The sequence below is a fragment of the Acomys minous genome, assembly GCF_964271855.1.
Source record: "Acomys minous genome assembly, chromosome: 13".
NCBI classification, from domain to species: domain Eukaryota; kingdom Metazoa; phylum Chordata; class Mammalia; order Rodentia; family Muridae; genus Acomys; species Acomys minous.
The window spans coordinates 22297180-22314666 of record NC_140495.1 but is presented as its reverse complement, the minus strand read 5'-3'; the positions used below and the strand labels follow the sequence as shown (position 1 = coordinate 22314666).

The following is a 17487-nucleotide window of genomic DNA, read 5'->3' as shown; positions in this document are numbered from 1 at the left end:
GTAGGTTCTGAGTGTTTGATTAGCGCTTAGGTTACTTTTCAGTAATGTGTTACTGTCTGACGGGTTACATTCAGGTTTGTACATACAGACTTAAAGAATTGTTCATACTACATATGCATTATTTGCTTATTTGATGAATATATACAATTAAGAGCAAGATATACAGGTTATGATAATTAATTTCACTATTTAGAAATAGCCAATTGTATTTTAAATTAAATTTCATTTATTGTTATGTTGGTGGCATATGCTCATGCTGCTGTGTTTGTCTGTGTGAATCTGAGGAGACTGGAAGTTAGTTTCTTTTTCTTTTATTGAATAGGTCCCATGAATCAAACTCAGGTTGCCAGGTAGCAAGCTCCTTTACTTATTGAGCTATTCTGTCAGTCCAATTAGTATCAACCTTTAAATAAAGTGTGCCTGGTGATGGCGTGCATGCCCTTAGTCCTTCCTAGCACTTGGGTAGGCAGATCAGTATGAGTTCAAGGCCAGTTAAGGCTACATAGAGAGACCTATTTCAAAGGAAAAAAAAAACCAAAATAGTGTGTGTGTGTGTGTGTGTGTGTGTGTGTGTGTGTGTGTGTGCGCGCGCGCGTGCACACGTGCCTGGGCACACATGCATATATGTGCCCCAGGTGGATAGAGGAATCATATCTTCCGAGCTGGAGTTATAGGTAGTTGTGAGCCAACCAGTGTGGGTGCTAGCAATTAAACTCAGGTCCTTAGCAAGAACAGTATATACATAACTGCTGAAGCATCTGTCCAGTGCCAATTACTAGCTTTTTATGAAGGAAAATTTTAGCCATATTTGTATGGATGCGTGTGTGCGTGTGCGTATATGTGTGTGTAAAAAGGCCAGGAACTCTCACTGCATCTGGAATCCCTTGCTCCTGGTAGGCTGGATGGCCAGTGAGCTCTGAGCATCTGGCCCCTGTCCCTGTTTTAAATAAGGATGGTGGAGGCTAGAGACGGAAGAGATTACTCAGTTGTTAAGAGTGCATACCATTCTTGCAAAGGCCCAAGTTCAGTTCCCTGAATCACGTAGGGTGTAAGTGCAGCTCTGGGGACTATGCTCTGGATAGACACTTGCTCCCATTGTCTCACCCTTACTTAATACGCATTTTTTTTTTTGAAAGGATGCTGGTGTCTAAAGTGAGATTCTGGTGTTTCTGTGGCAGGCACTTCAATGTTTGAGAAATTTACCTGCCACACAAAAGCACATTTTTGAGTAAAAGTACCCTTTTTTTTTAAAAAAAAAAATCAAGCTTTAACAGTTGCAAGGTCCTGGCTAATAAGTGTTTTGCTTACATACTTCTGATTATGTATGCATTTGAAGCAAATCCATGGCATATTATGAATAAAAGTATTGGTGTATGTTGTAGTTGGGAAATGAAATATCTTTCTAAAAGGTCGTGTGTTGAATTCTTTATTTTTTTTTATTGTTGTTGTTTGTTTGTTTTGTTGGTGAAAAGGTTGTGATGTGATTGGATTATGAAAGAACCAGGTGAATCACTGGAGGAAAGCTGCTGCCTTTTACTGTGATGAACCCTATGACCAAAATAACTTGAGGAAGAAAGTTTATTTGCTTTGCTTCTAAGTCACTGTTCACCATTGAAGGAAGTCAGGTCAGGATCTCAAGCAAAGCAGGAACCTGGAGGCAGGAGCTGATGGCGAGGCCATGGAAGAGTGATGTTTTCTGCCTGGCTTGCTCAGCCTCCTTATAGAACCCAGGACCACGGGGGGGGGGGGGGCTGGCCCCTCCCTCATCAATCACTAATTAAGAAAATACTTGATAGGCTTGTCTACAGCCAGATTTTATGGAGGCATTTTCTCAGTTGGGCTCTTTCCTTTTAGATGAATTTAGCTTGTACTATATAACTAGCCAACATAACTGCCTTGAAGGCTATTCTTGTCCTCAGCCGCTTGCTCATGTTCTCTCTATTTGGTGTCACGATGTGCCATCTTACCATAGAACCATCAAGAGTTTACTATGGAGTGCAACCTCTGAAACTGTGACGTTCAACAAATCTCTTCTTTAGTAGTTTATCTCAGTTTAAAAATTTCTTAGTCAGGATTTCTACACAGTAACGCATGCTAGCTAAGAACTCATACATCTTCCTGTTTTAGTCTTTTACATATTTGTATATATACTTAGGCTCACATGGTAAGATTATAGATACATGCTACCATGTCTGGGTTTAAGTCAATTATTGTGCTATAGTGATATGATACTGAGTAACATATTTGTTAAAGATAATTTTAGGAAACACAAGAAACACTTTCGGTAATTCCTTAATGTTTTGAAATATTGTCTAGAGACTTTCCAATAGGAAGGTTAGTAGAGAATTCGGTTTAATAATGTATATGTGTATTTCGTCAGTCAGTAGGAATGAGAAAGGTTTGAGCAGATAATAAGCTGTTTTTCTGCCAAGGAAAACTGATAGTGTTGTCCTTAGCAAGGGTAGGGCATTAAACAGCCTTTCTATGTTTTAAGGCATCTTTAGTGGTTCTGCCTGCTCAGAGAAACAAGTAAAAGAGATTGAAATAATTAGCTCACAGGGATATCAAAGAAGAACAAAATAAGAGGATATTTTAGTTTTTGAAGTCATACTGAAGGATTGAAAATTCAGGCTGAAATTTGTAGTGGTATCAATTTCCAGGACTCTGATTCTTATATTGCACACTAGTTGTTAAAGAAAAATGTTGGTTTGGAGTAGCTATAGACTTTTTTTTTTTTTTTTGCCATAGACTATTATACGACAGGCAATATAAGATGACCAAGACTAAAAAGTTAATAAGAAAATGGAAGTGATCATTCATTTGTAGACTTCTGGGGAAAAAAACAATGTGAAGAAGACACAGATAATGCCTGGAGTGTATGTGTGTGTGTATTTACCTATTTGTTTATGTGTTTATGCTCACATGCTGGAAGCATTGTATTGTTGTAAGAATCGAGATGAAAGAAATGAGCCTAATGCGTTTTCCAGTAAATATATGTCCTCCATTAAACTTAATAGTTGTGTTAAATTATAGTTAATCAGTGAGATTATATCTGTGAATTTTAAAATTTTGTAGTACAGTAGTTTTATACATTGACTATTTCCATCACTTTTTATGTTCTTGAAGGTAGTGAGGTTAGTACTGGGCCCCACTAGAGAAACAAATAGCACAAACCTGATCCGGAGGCATCCCTGTAGTATGTTTAATCAAGATGATTGCCTTAGGCAGCTGGCAGACATGGTGTTCCAGTGAGCCGAGTTGAAACTATAGTTGCTTTGGGAAATTTCTACATATACTGTACCTTATATAAGCTTCAAAACTCCTTGGCATTCTGAAAAGCCTTTTATTGGAAAAATATTACAATAATGTTTACCTTGTTTAAAGATCCCTCTTCCAATTTCTCTTAATTATAGCGCATATTATTTAATAGTACATACACAACTATAATATCACTACAGCTTCATACTGTGGCAGTAGCTTGTCTTGACTTAGCCTACAATGGATGAATGTTGGTTTATTATGTTTTTTAGAACTCTAGATGTAACCAATAAATTCAGTTTATTACTGGTCTACATCATTTAAGTTACCTAGTAGTGTTGAAATAGTTTAATAAAATTGTTTCTAAACTTCAGATTGAGGCCAAGGAGATGACTCATCAAGCAGAGGTGCTTGCCATGCAAGCCTGATTGATGACTTCACTTATGTCCCTGGAATTTAGGGTGGAATAGGAGCATTGACTCCTCAGATTGCTCTTTGCCTCCGTGCTTGCACATGGCATGCTCATGGAGGGTGAACAGTAGGCACTCTAAATAAAAAAATCAAAGTAACCAAAACCAATAGAAAGCCCTGAAGTTTGCCTAATAACTTCAAAATTAGTAAGCCTGAGAAATATCTGTTCTGCACTTTTGCTGTATGACTTTGTCTGTCATGTGAACTAATATGCTCCCTTTATTGTAAAGAATATTTTTCTTTGGCCATTATACTTATATGACCTTTTAGACTGAGCTCAAATGTCACTTCCTTAGAAAGTGTGAGACTGCCCTTTTAAAGTACTTTATCAGTTAACATTGAAATTTTTTGCAACCTGAAATTTTCATTTATTTGTATATTGTTTATTTCCACAAATGAGAAGTAACTTGCAAAACTAAGACTATCTATTGTATTTACTGTCTTGTTTTTAGCATTAACTTAGAAATGCACATTGGTAACAGACACTCCTCAACTTTTCTTAAGATTTTATATAAGTGCCACAGAGATAATATTGCAGAAACATTTGTTGAAGTCTTAACTTTAACCCTCTAAGTGTGACTTTATTTAGAAGTATAATATTTGCAGATATAATATAGTTAAGTTACATAAGAGTATAGTTAATTAGTCCCAAAGTTGTATGATTGCTATCATGTGAGAACACAGGTACTCAGACACAAAGTATATAGCAATATGAAGAGGGAGGCCTAATTGGCTCCATATTCAAGAATTAAGGAATATCTATATCTACTAGAAATAGGAGGTTAGTGGGTTTGTTTCTGTTTTGTTTTTTTGTTTTTTGTTTTGTTTTTGTTTTTGTTTTTGTTTTTGATTCAGGGAGACCTTGAAGCTTCAGAAGAAGAGTCTTGCTAACATCTTGATTTTTATACCTCTAGCCTCTAGAATTACAAGATAATAAATTTCTACCACTCAAATCAGTCTAGTTTGGTACTTTGTTATGTCAAGCCTTAGGAAATTAAGGGATTAGCCTGGAAAAGCAAAGTAAAGCCTAAGCTATAAAATGGCTCATTTCCATTGTTGTGACCTGGATTTTAATATTTTGTGATTAGTACTATTATATTTTTTTTACTCCTTCCTGGTCTCACTCTGTTGTTCAGTCTGGCTTGGAACCTTACTATGTAGTGCACAGTGGTCTCGAACTTAAACAGCCTTACCAAGTCACCTTCCTGGTGTGTTATTACAGGCCCGAATCATGTGCCTGGAAGTGTATATTCTTAATGAGATTGGGGGCTGGGAAGATAGCTGAATTGATAAAGTGCTTTTTGTTTGTTTGTTTGTTTGTTTATTTTTCAGATTGTATTTTAGTTAGAACCTTCCTTTCTTTTCCTTTCTTTAAGCCTTCCCATTTATCCCTTTCCACTCTTCTTCAAATTCATGGCCTCTTTTTTTCATCAGTTGTAATTACATGTGTATATGTAGTGTGTGTGTGTGTGTGTATTTCTAAATATAACCTGTTTAGTTCATATAATGTTACTTGTATATATGTTTTCAGGGCTAACCTTTTGGCACTGGAGAACAAATAGGTGTAGTCTTCCCTTGGGATGACCACCTCTCCTGCTCCCAGCCATACTCAGTTGCCTGTAGTTCTTTGTGAAGGGTTGAAGCCTCAAGGGCTTTCCCTGCCCGTTTGGGCATGTTCATTGGTAGCCTCCTTGTTAATTACATTTGGGTGGTCATGTTGGTGAGAGTTTATGGATATAGCTTCTGATGTTACTAGGAGACAATCCCATAGCAAAGTCTCTCAACTTCTGGCTCTTACAGTCTTCCCTTTTCTCTCTTCCACAGTGTTGCCTGTGTGTGGGGGAGTATTTTGTAGATATAGTTAGTAGTTGGGACTGTTCTCTACAACTCTCAGTATATAGTGGCCTTGTCTGTTGTAATTCTCTGATTTTTGATGGGGATTGAGGACTAACTACATTTGCCAGGCTAGAGCATCTCTTCCTAGAGGGAGACATGGCAAATGTGGCTTAGTTTATATTTTAGGACTATAGGTGGAATGCTACAAAGGGCAACTGGGCGGTTACTGGGGACTACCAGGAATCCATTTAACTTTTTTCTGATATCTGGCAATGTATGTAGGGCTGGTCGTAGGCTGTCCTACCCTTCTAGGTCAGGCTTTCTGAGTGTTTCACTTCTGGCTAGACCTTGTATTTTCAAGTTTATTTAGCTACTGGATTTATTAGGAAACAACCATTCTTTTCCAGATCAAAAGCTCAAAAGATTTGCTATTTCACTGCTTCATCAAATTTAACTGCTGTATATTCTGTCATAAGGAAACAGTTAACTATACAGATGTATGTGTTTTCTGCTCAGGTGAATTATAAGTTTCTTAAGTGCAGTTACCAAAATCAAAATCTTTTCGGTTGTTATCGTTGTCTGCCATTGCTTTGGTATTTGGTGTATTTAAATACCATTTCAGAAGCATCGGATAGAGGATGCCAACAAAAAGCAATTTCAGTTTGTGCTTTACTTTTCATCCCCTTTCTCTTGTGAGACAAGTACATACAAAACTATTTTAAAATACCTCTTAGAGACTGGAGCATGGTGCACTAAGAGCTTTGTTATGTTGTATCAAAGGAAGAATTCATAGTATATAACCAGCTCTGTACATTTATCTTGCAAAAACTGAATGAAGATGAAGGTTCTGATTATGAGAAAAGAGAATTAAAGCTCAAGCTTTTTAGTATAATAGCAAGTTTAGTTATTTTTATTTGTGGAAAGTTAAATTTTACTTTTTTTTGTTAAGTTTTGTGTGTGTGTGGGTAACAAATCTATCGACTTAATATATATTATATAAATGTTAATATGTCACGTATAATATATTATTATTAAAAGAGGAACTAAATGAAATTTGACATTGTGAAATTAAAAATACATTGGAAACATGTGGCAAAGTGTTATAGGAAGTATGTACAAGATGATCTGAGACCTTGTAAATGTAGGATTTAGTGCAGATTATATTCAAATAAGGCTAGAACTTTTCATTTGCTCCTAATATAGAGGTTGGTATGTAGATTATAATAGTTACAGATTTTTGCCTGTGATGAAACGCTATGACCAAAAGCAGCTTACAGAAGGAGTTTATCTTAGCTCATGGTTTCAGAGTAGTAATAGTTCAACATTGCAAAGAGAAGGCATGGCATCAGGAGCAGAAAGCTGAGTTAACACTTCTTCAAACAGAAAAACAAAATGGGGACAGTAAACTAGAAAGAATGGAGAGGCTGTAAACTCTCAAAGCCAGCCTCTGGTGATACAGTTCCTGTTGTAGCCTCCACCGCTAAGGGTTCCATGACCTCCCCAAATGGCACCACTGAGGACTAAATGTTCAAAAATTTGAACTTATGGGAGACATTTCTTATAAAACTACCATGTGGCTAAAAGTATATGTATATATAAGGAAGTAAGATAGAGGAGAGCTTGCTTGAGAAATATATAGTAAATGTTAAAATTCTTAATGGAAAAATAATGGCAGAGGGTCAGTCATATCTTAGAAGGTAGAAAAATGTTAAGATTTTTGATGCCTTGTATTTGGTTATGAAATCTAAGAAAATGTTAAGAGAGTGTTAGATGTAAAAGAAAATGCATCTAGAATATGAATATAATAAATAAGGTAAGATAGTATGCAGGCAACATATTGGCTAAGAAATGGAGGAATTATAGAGATGCAGTTTCAGAGATTAGTTACGTAAAGCTTTAGGAAATGTTCTTTAGACTTATATTATTGTTTGCTTTCTTTTTTTGTTTAGTGTAATGGTATTCTTGGGTTGTGGCATTGTATGTGTGTGTAGTCATGTTTGGAGCATTTTCTAAAATTTCTTCCTCCGTTTTGATGTATCTCTTGTTTCAGCCTTTGCTTAACCTCTATGAAAACTCTACTTGGTCTGTCATTGATTTAGCTAATCACAATTACTGAGAAAGCATCTTTTAACTGTCTTTTATTTCAAAGTTTACTCTACTTACACATGAATGCATACATACATTTATGAGGCACATATTAACAAATCATGGCAATTAACATATCCATCATCATAAACATTTATAGTTTTATTGTGGTGATAGTATTCAAAGTCCCTTAAGCTGTTTTGGAATGTTCAATACATTACTGTCAACTCTAGCTACCCTACTGTGCATGGTGCCTGCATACCACATTTTCTCTATTGACTGAGTTTAGATATGTTTTTGGCATACTGATTCTATTTCTTTTGGATATATATTCAGTGGGGGTGGCTAGATTGTATAGCATTTGGTTTTTAATTCTGGTATGAGTGTGCACTGTAGTTTTCCATTACTATACTAATTGACAGCTCCAACACGTTCTTCCTCTCTACACATCCTTGCCAGCTTGCAATCTTCATCTGTTTTGATAGCTATTCTCATTAAAATGAGCTGTGGTAGTTTCCATTCACATTTCTTTCTTAAGTAGCACATGTAGTTATTTTTACTCAGAAGATGTTTAAGAACTTTCATTTATGGTAATTATAACAGTGAATAAAATGGAAAAAATTATCTGCCCACAGGGAGTTAATTATTTTATATCAAGAAAACTTAAGATATTCTGTGAAAAAGCAAGATCCATTGCATAAATGTTTGCAAAGATTTTAAAACAGAATCACTGTCTTAACAGTCATTTTTTTTACCTTTAATCAATAAAAAAATCATTATTTAAAGAAGAAAAAAGTATTCACTAAATATACTGAGACCTCGTTAATTTAATACTAGCTCTCTAACCTATTTGAATTCATTAAGCACTGCCTCATAAGTACATGTTGAGTTTTGTATAGTTTCCTGTCTTTACAATGTTAAGTAGAGTAGATTTTTAATTTGGGAAACAAAAACTAATACTGTTTGGTTTTAAACTGAGTGTGTCTAATTATCAGGCTATAAACATTGCATGGTTCTGGTTCCATCAGCCCCTGGTCATCCAAAAACAGTTACAAATTAAAAACACAGTGACTGTTAATCCATTGAGCCTTCTCATAACGCTGGCATGATTTATGACGACAAGTGGAGTTGTTCCTCAAGATGTGTTAGATGGGAAGAGCCCCACCCGAGCCCACCTGGTTAAAAGTTCTTTCAAGATTCTCCCTGGCTTTTGTCAGTTTGTTTGATTATATCTCTGAGTGCTTATCCTTCATTGTCTTCATTGATCTTTTTGGATGTTTCGATTTCCATTTTTTACTGACATTTGCAATGTTTCTGTGGGTAAGTTTCTACAGTTTTTTTACTGTTAATTTTGATTTTTCATTTTATTCTAGACCCTGTATGTTGGGGAAAAGGAAGAGGTACTGGTTTGCTATAGTCTCCTCACATACCTTTCTGAATGGCTATCAATGATATATTTTCTTTCTAGCCTTAGTTCTTTCCCATGCTCTTGATTCATTCTAGCGGCCTCTAGTTACAAATTTATTTCTTCAAATATATTTTGGTTCAGGAATTTTATATCTAATTCATTTGCTTACTTATTTAAATTTCCAATCCTAGGATCCTGCTAAAATTTGTGAATGGATTATTTCTTTTTTTTCTTATTCCAACTTATTTATTTATTCATGTTACTTCCTAATTGCAGCCCCTCCTCCCTCTCACACACCTCCCTCTCACACACCTCCCTCTCACACACCTCCCTCTCACACACCCCCCTCTCACACACCTCCCTCTCACACACCTCCCTCTCACACACCTCCCTCTCACACACCTCCCTCTCACACACCTCCCTCTCACACACCCCCCTCTCACACACCCGCCTCTCACACACCTCCCTCTCACACACCTCCCTCTCACACACCTCCCTCTCACACACCCCCCTCTCACACACCCCCCTCTCACACACCTCCCTCTCACACACCTCCCTCTCACACACCCGCCTCTCACACACCCCCCTCTCACACACCCGCCTCTCACACACCTCCCTCTCACACACCTGCCTCTCACACACCCCCCTCTCACACACCTGCCTCTCACACACCCCCCTCTCACACACCCGCCTCTCACACACCTCCCTCTCACACACCTGCCTCTCACACACCTCCCTCTCACACACCTGCCTCTCACACACCTGCCTCTCACACACCTCCCTCTCACACACCTCCCTCTCACACACCTCCCTCTCACACACCTCCCTCTCACACACCTGCCTCTCACACACCTGCCTCTCACACACCTCCCTCTCACACACCTCCCTCTCACACACCTCCCTCTCACACACCCGCCTCTCACACACCTCCCTCTCACACACCTCCCTCTCACACACCTCCCTCTCACACACCTCCCTCTCACACACCTGCCTCTCACACACCTGCCTCTCACACACCTCCCTCTCACACACCCCCCTCTCACACACCCCCCTCTCACACACCTCCCTCTCACACACCTCCCTCTCACACACCTCCCTCTCACACACCTCCCTCTCACACACCTCCCTCTCACACACCTCCCTCTCACACACCTCCCTCTCACACACCTCCCTTTCACACACCTGCCTCTCACACACCTCCCTCTCACACACCTGCCTCTCACACACCTCCCTCTCACACACCTCCCTCTCACACACCTCCCTCTCACACACCTCTTCTCCCCATTCTTTCCTCACCTCCTCAGAGAATGGGGAAGCCCCCCATGGGTATCAACTGCGCTGGCACATTAAGTCCATGCAGGACTAGATGCACCCTCTCCCACTGAGCCAGACAAGGCAGCCCAGTTAGGGGAGAAGGATGCAAAAGGAGGCTTCAGAGTCAGAGGGCCCCTGCTGTAGCTGTTGGGAGAATCACATGTGAAAACCAAGCTGTGCATCTGCTACATATGTGTGGAGGTCCTAGGACCAGTCTATGCGTGCTCTTTGATTGTTGGTTCAGTCTCTGTGAGCCCTCATGGGCCCAGGTTAGCTGACTCTGTAGGTCTTCTTGGGTAGGTCTTGACCCTCTCTGGCTCCCACCACCTTCCCTCCAACTGGTCCTAGGACTCCTTGAGCTCTGTCTAGTGTGTCACTGTGGGTCTGTACATCGGTTCCATCAGCTGCTGGGTGACGCTTCCCAGAGGAGTTATGCTATGCTCCTGTTTACAAGCATAGCAGAGTCACCTGTACCAGTCAGTTCAAGGCTATTCCCTACTTTCTCTAAGCTTGTTCATCTGTGTCTTCTGGAAATGTTTGGATTATTTGCCTCATATATATAATGTTTGAGATTCTTTAGGATGATTTTATATTATTAGTGAAACGGGCTACTTATTCTTTTTTTTTAAAATATATCTTGTGATGGTTTTTGTTAAAACTGGGTATCTTATATATATATATATATACACACACACACATATAGATATTTCTTTTCCTATTCTTTTTAAAAAATTGAATGTCTATGATTTATACATCATGTACCAAAATCCCTCTCCTCCCCCCAGTAAAATAAAACAAACAGACAAAAAATCTTGTCGTAGAAGCTGTAGTGTATCCTGCAGTATAGTCGTTTGTCCACATATGTTTACTTTCAGATGCTCATTGCTACGAGTCATAGGTCTGGTTTGAGGCCTACACTGTTGTAACCAGATCCTCACTGGGACTGCTGTCAGATATCCCGTTGTTGCCATGTGTCAAGGAGATTCTTAATCTTTGAACCTGCAGGTCTGGCCCCTTCATGTGTTTCAGCAGGTCATACATGGGCTAGATGTTGGGGTAAGGTCCACTCAGAGCCCTGGATTCCTTGTCCTCTGGGCAGGCCTGCTCTTTGGCTCCTGTGTCCTCAGGGCAGGGCCTGCCTACCCACTCCCATGTCATCAGGGCAGGGCTGGCTCACCTGCTCCTGCGTCTTCAGGGCAGGGCCATCTCTCCACTCCTGTGCCCTCAGGGCTGGCTCACCTGCTCCTGTGTTCTCAGGGTCAGCTCTCCTGCTTCCTTGTCCTCAGGACCAGCTCTCCTGCTCCCATTCACTTTGCCAGATTGTTGCCAGCTGTCAAGGGCTGGATGGCCTCCTACTCTTGTGGGTACTGTATCTTGTGGGCCATCAAGCAGGTGGCAATTGGAAGCCCCTCAAAGCCTTCCTTGAGTAGCTCGCAGAAACCACTGATGTTAGCTCAGCTCAGCTTCTTGTCCCAGGGAACTTGTGACTTGATTTGCACCTCCTGAGTCTGTGGTTCCATCGCATGCTCCATCCACCGTGAGCCCCGGCCAGGGAGCTGCTCCTAGTATCCACCTCTGCATCATCCATGCTCTCACTGAGCATGGCCCCAGCCCGTGAGAGGGAGTCCATGAGGCCTGTGGTGTGGGCAGTGCAGTCCTCGCTCAGACTTGATCCGAATAGCACCCGCTCCTCGAAAGCGCTGGGCTGCTGCTTTTTGGGTCGTAGTGGCAGCGGTGGTGGCCCAGGGTCCCTAGGGGCTCACCTACCTGAGCGTGGTCCTATGGTCCTGCAGCAGGAGGGCATGGACGAGCCACATGACAGGATTTCCTTCTTTCTGGAAAACACCAGCACTGTGTTTTGGAGCTCTCAGTATGGTCCTTTGGTGGCTGTGCAGTCACTGCTGTTCCACGGATCAGATACAGTGTGAGATCGACGCTATCTTGAATGATCTCGCCTTGGGTATTTCTAATACATTGCACTGTTTCCTCCCATCTCTGTTTTTGATATTGATATCTGTTGAGGTTTATGCATGCTTATTTTTCTTAAAGTATTTTCTAAAACAAAGATTGTCTTTTTTGACTACCAAATAAGTGATACGACTGGTTTCATTGAAGAACTGAAACCAAAATGGAAAAAAGGTGTTGTTTGCAGATTGGTTTATTAGCCAAGGTATTTATTCCTTCAATGTCCTGTTCACTTTAGAGTCTGCTTTTTTATCTCCATATTTTGCTAGCATAAATTTTAGCCATTATTGAGAGATGCAAGTTTATTCTCCTTGACATCAAGCAGGCACCCAGCTCTGGACATGTGTGTGTAGATGTGTCTTGAATGTTGTATTCAGGCTTTATTTCCAGGCTTGCTTCTTTGGTTATTTGCTGCTCATTTCATAGACTAGGGCTTCTTGGCATTTTTCAGTTGTCTAATTTTTATCTAAGAAAATGTATTGGTATATAACTTAGGCATACAAATCAAACATTTACTGATCATTAATTATAAAGAAATATATTTAGGGTTTTTTTGTATACCTAATTTACCATTTTAAAAAAGAAAATGAAGTTCACATACTGATATGGATCTTTCTTTGGTTTTACAGGATAAATTAAGTCTTAGTTGAAATTCTGATTCAGAGACAAAGCATCTTTTATGGTTTTAGAGTTAATGAACATTTCATTTCTGTAATTATCAATGCTGAGAAATTCACCACACAGGAATACATAGTATAGAATAGCAAGATGCTGAGGGCAACTTAAAAATAGTTGCAAATTCTGCCTTAATTCAAAGCCAAAGTTAACAGTTTTTAAAATAAAATTTAAATCCTCAACTCAAAAAGAAAAATTTTAAATTCAGACATAATTCAAGCTGAAGGTACACTGATTTGATATTTATGTTGTAGAATGATGGTAGGAAAAGATTAGATGTCTTTTCTTTACTTAATCACTATGTTTTTGTAAGAGTAGAAAGTGCTGTATATAAATAAAAAAATTAATGCAGTTCATAACAGTTATAGTCTGGAGTCTGAACCAGGGTATTTCAGATAGTGTTTCTTGGCATTGCATGACATTCTGACAGTGCATTACAAAGTGTATGTGTTGTATGTTTAGATCCAAGGCTACACTGGCATTGTACAACGCAACATGGGCAAGTACTGCCAGAAATACCTCAAGATTTATTGCATATTTGCTTTTGAATTATATTTTGGTCATTGAATATTCAGGAACTTTCAACTGTTGCCAAATTTTTTACAACTCTATATTCAGTTATGTGACTAACAGTTGGATTATGAGCCACAATTTAAGAAGCTGGGTCATAGACTATCTCTTGTCCCATACAGCTATTTCTGATATATTTAAATCCGTTCAACAAATACCAGTTGTGGCGAGCTTTTCAAAATATATGGCGATCATTTTTGAGAACAAGGTCCCCGTGTTTTGCTCCCTCACAGCTGCAAGTATACGAAGAAATGGTTTTGCTGCTCCCACTGACTTTCTATTCTGGGGATCAGGGATGGTAGGCAGGTAGGCAAAATTCTGTGAGTTTCTCTTTTTCTAAATTTAGGTTTTTTTGTTTGCTTGTTTTTTGTTTGTTGTTGTTGTTAGATACTCTTTGTTGGTTTATTAGGTTCCAGATTCTGTAGTAGCTGATTGTGTGTATGTGTGTGTGTGTGTGTATAAGGTTGATCCTTTTGTTAACTAACCAAAATTACTTTGTAGGGAGAGGTGATTATTTTGTTGTTGTTGTTCCTCTATTCTGCTACTTTCTGTGTGTTACTCTTCTGTTTTTGTTATTTAGTATGTAAATCAGAGTTGACTTATTTTCTGTCAGCATTAAAAAATATTTGTCTTCAGGCTTATATAGCTTCCATCAAGAAATCTGCTATAATTTGACCTCTCCCTGTTTGATGTGTCATGTACATTTAACTTCCTCTTCAGATTTCTGTATCTTTAGTTAGCTTTTTTTTGAAGTAAATTTCACTATAATTTATTATTAATAAATGTTTGATTTACATACATGTTTTATATATTTTATATATATATAGACCTAGGTTTGTGTATATTTTCTTATATGTAAAGGGGTTATGAATAGAGAAAATTTAAGAAACACTGAACTATAAACTTCTTTGAAAGCTACATCCTCCCTTTGTACCCATTTTTCTGTTTAAAATAGGACTGTCCTTTCTATTATTGTATTTTTTATTAAATATTTTTATTTTTTGCATATACATTTATATTATTACACACACACACACACACACACACAACTACCTACAGCAAAGAGAACCATGAAACAATCAGGAATTATATAAATGTTACATTTCAGTGTTTTGGCTATTTGTATTCACATTCATGAGGAAAACATCTTATACTTTGGAATATTCTGCTTTGAAATTTTCTGATTTTTACATTTTTAAAAACCACTGCTGGGCACTGATGGCAGACCTTTAATCTTAGCACTTGGGAGACAGAGGCAGGCAAATCTCTGTGACTTTAAGGAAAGCCTGGCCTAGGACAGAGTTCCAGGACAGCTAAGGCTACACAGGGAAACCCTTTTTCATTTCAGTGCCCCACCCCAGCTCCTCCTTCCCAAATCAGTATTTTTAAAAAGCTCTCATGTGTTATCTGTTAATATTTCTTGGCCTTGGCTGGGGACTTCAGTTTTAGGTATATTTTTCTATTTGCTTTTGAATCATGGTCTTTTGTGGCTACTCTTGTTCTTAGTCTTGTGTGTTTTGTTCTTTTTAAAAATCAGGTTTGTTTTCAGAGAAATTTTAGGTTTTTGTGAATTTGTAGAGAAAGTAATGTAGGTACTTGATGCCCCCCTTCGTTCACATGTCAGCTCAGAGCAGTGCACGTCTCACAGGTGTCACTTGTCATCACCATCCAAAGTCTGTCTTTCCCATTATGTTGATGTTATATATCATATTGATTTTGACAAATGTTTAGTGACATCTGTTATTTAGGAACATTTTGCTGCACTAAAATCCCTCTGCTCTGTCTGGCTGTTTCGTCTGCACCCCCTAACTTCTGATAGTCATTGATTGTTAGGTTTTACCTTTTCAAGAATGGTATGTAACCAAAGTTATGCAATATGCAGCCTTTTCAGATGGCTTCTTTTATTTAACTTTCTCCATTTCATCTCACGGCTTAATGGAGCAGTTGTTTTTCACATCAAAAAATATTTGGATATCAAAGTTTGTTTATCTACTCACTTTTCAAAGGACTTCTGGGTTACTTCTAAGTTTAATTACTTAGCAATACAGATAGAACAAACATCCTCGTCTAAGCTTCATTGTGGATGTAGTTTTTGTTATTATTATTATTATTTTTCTTCGAGACAAGGTTTCTCTGTGTTATCTTGGCTGTGCTGGACTCGCTTTATAGACCAGGCTGGCCTTGAACTCAAAGTGATCCTCCTACCTCTGCCTCTCGAGTGCTGGGATTACATGTGTGACCCACCACACTTAACTACTGTATTTATTATTTATACAGTATTCTGCCTGCAGTTGAGCCAGCAGGGCAGAAGAGGGAACCAGATCTCATTATAGATGGTTATGAGCCACCATGTGGTTGCTAGGAATTGAACTCAGGGCCTTTGGAAGAACAGCCAGGCCTCTTAACCTCTGTGCTGTCTCTCTAGCCTGTGGATGTAGGGTTTTAAGTACTTCAGGTAAATATCAAATAGTGTTATCATAGGTGCTGTGGATTGATGTATTATGCTATATTCATTTTATTTAATTTTTTTTCTTTTTTTAAATTAACAGGCGTGCCTTTGAAGTTGTATAACAAGGTTGGACTATACAGAACTTTCTATATTGTGGAATAACCTCTCCAGCAATGATTACTTCAGAGTTACCAGTGTTGCAGTAAGTATTATAGTTTCCTTTTTCTTTTAGAGAAACATGAATACAACATTACAGGATTCTGATGAGATTTCTCAAATGTGTTCTTTTATTGGGATAATATATTTGAAATCCAAATAATATGGTATGGGATTGATCTGCTCATGAGTGTCTTTTGCTGTTGGAATGTTAGTGTGTTTCTGATATTGAATGAATCAGGTATTAATGCTCTTAATATCAGGAATCAGCCAGTTATAACCCTGATGTTGCATCCTATTTTGAAAATTAACTTGGATCAGAGCTGCACTTCTTTCCTATATACTGATTCCAGTTTCTTGGTGATATGCTGTGATAGTAGCTGTATTGTTTGGAAAATCCAAGACATTCAGTTTCGCTATTTAAAAGAAAACATTTGTTAATCATTTACTGTTTAAATTAATTTTTTCATTTTATTCTATTTTAAATTAATTTAATTTATTTTTAATTTATTTTAAATTGTGATTATTGTGGCATTCTGGTTTCTAGAAGAATCCCAAAGTATCCCTTGCTGTGTGAATGTGAAATATCATTAGATTTGTTGGATTGTAGGACAGACTTGGAGATGATGATGGTGATGGTGATGATTATGATTATTTAGCTTTGTGGAGACAGGGTTTCTCTGTGTAGCCCTGGCTGTCTTTGAACTCAGAAATCCACCTACCTCTGCCTGCCCAAGTGCTGGGATTACAGGCTGGAGTTGTAGATTATTATAGAATTTCTAGAAAATGCCACAGTCATACATCAGCATCTGTTGTTTCTTTTATCATTTTATCAAGATGTAAATTGAGTATCCATGTATTTTAATCCTATGCAATAGTGATAGCTTAGTTATAAAAAAGGATTATTAGTTTAAGCAGTTATTTCTTCAATTATAGTTCAGTTACAAATATCTTTTCCAGGAGTTAGCCTTCTCTCCTAGAAGTTTTAAGGCAGAAAGCTTTGTTTTCATAAAGATTTAGAAATACAGGAAATAAAATTTAATTTTTTTCTATGTCTTTGCTCCATTCCTCTTTACTCTTTATTATAGGCATACTGAGTTCGGAAGTCCCTGCAGAGTCTTTTTTTTTTTTTTTTTTTTTTTTACTTTGTTCTTAAGAACTCTTGTTCTTACTCTTTTAGCTTATTTGTGCTTTATTTTAGGTATATGCCTGGTAGAACTGCTCTGATTATTTAAAGTTAGTATGGGTGTTCCTCTGTGCTCTTAAATTTCCATTTTTTTTCTTCCAGTCTTTACATAAT

General features: G+C 38.1%; 1 protein-coding gene across 4 annotated transcripts in view; it reads left to right on the top strand.

Annotated features, from left to right (window-relative positions):
* Positions 1-17487, top strand: part of STAG1 (STAG1 cohesin complex component) — a 311613-nt gene that overhangs the window by 57495 nt on the left and 236631 nt on the right. For all 4 annotated transcript variants that reach the window (XM_084752355.1, XM_084752352.1, XM_084752353.1 and 1 more), the window contains one exon: positions 16132-16233. In XM_084752355.1, the coding sequence (XP_084608481.1) occupies positions 16205-16233 (29 nt within the window). In that variant the 5' untranslated portion in view covers positions 16132-16204. The remainder of the gene's footprint in view (positions 1-16131; positions 16234-17487) is intronic.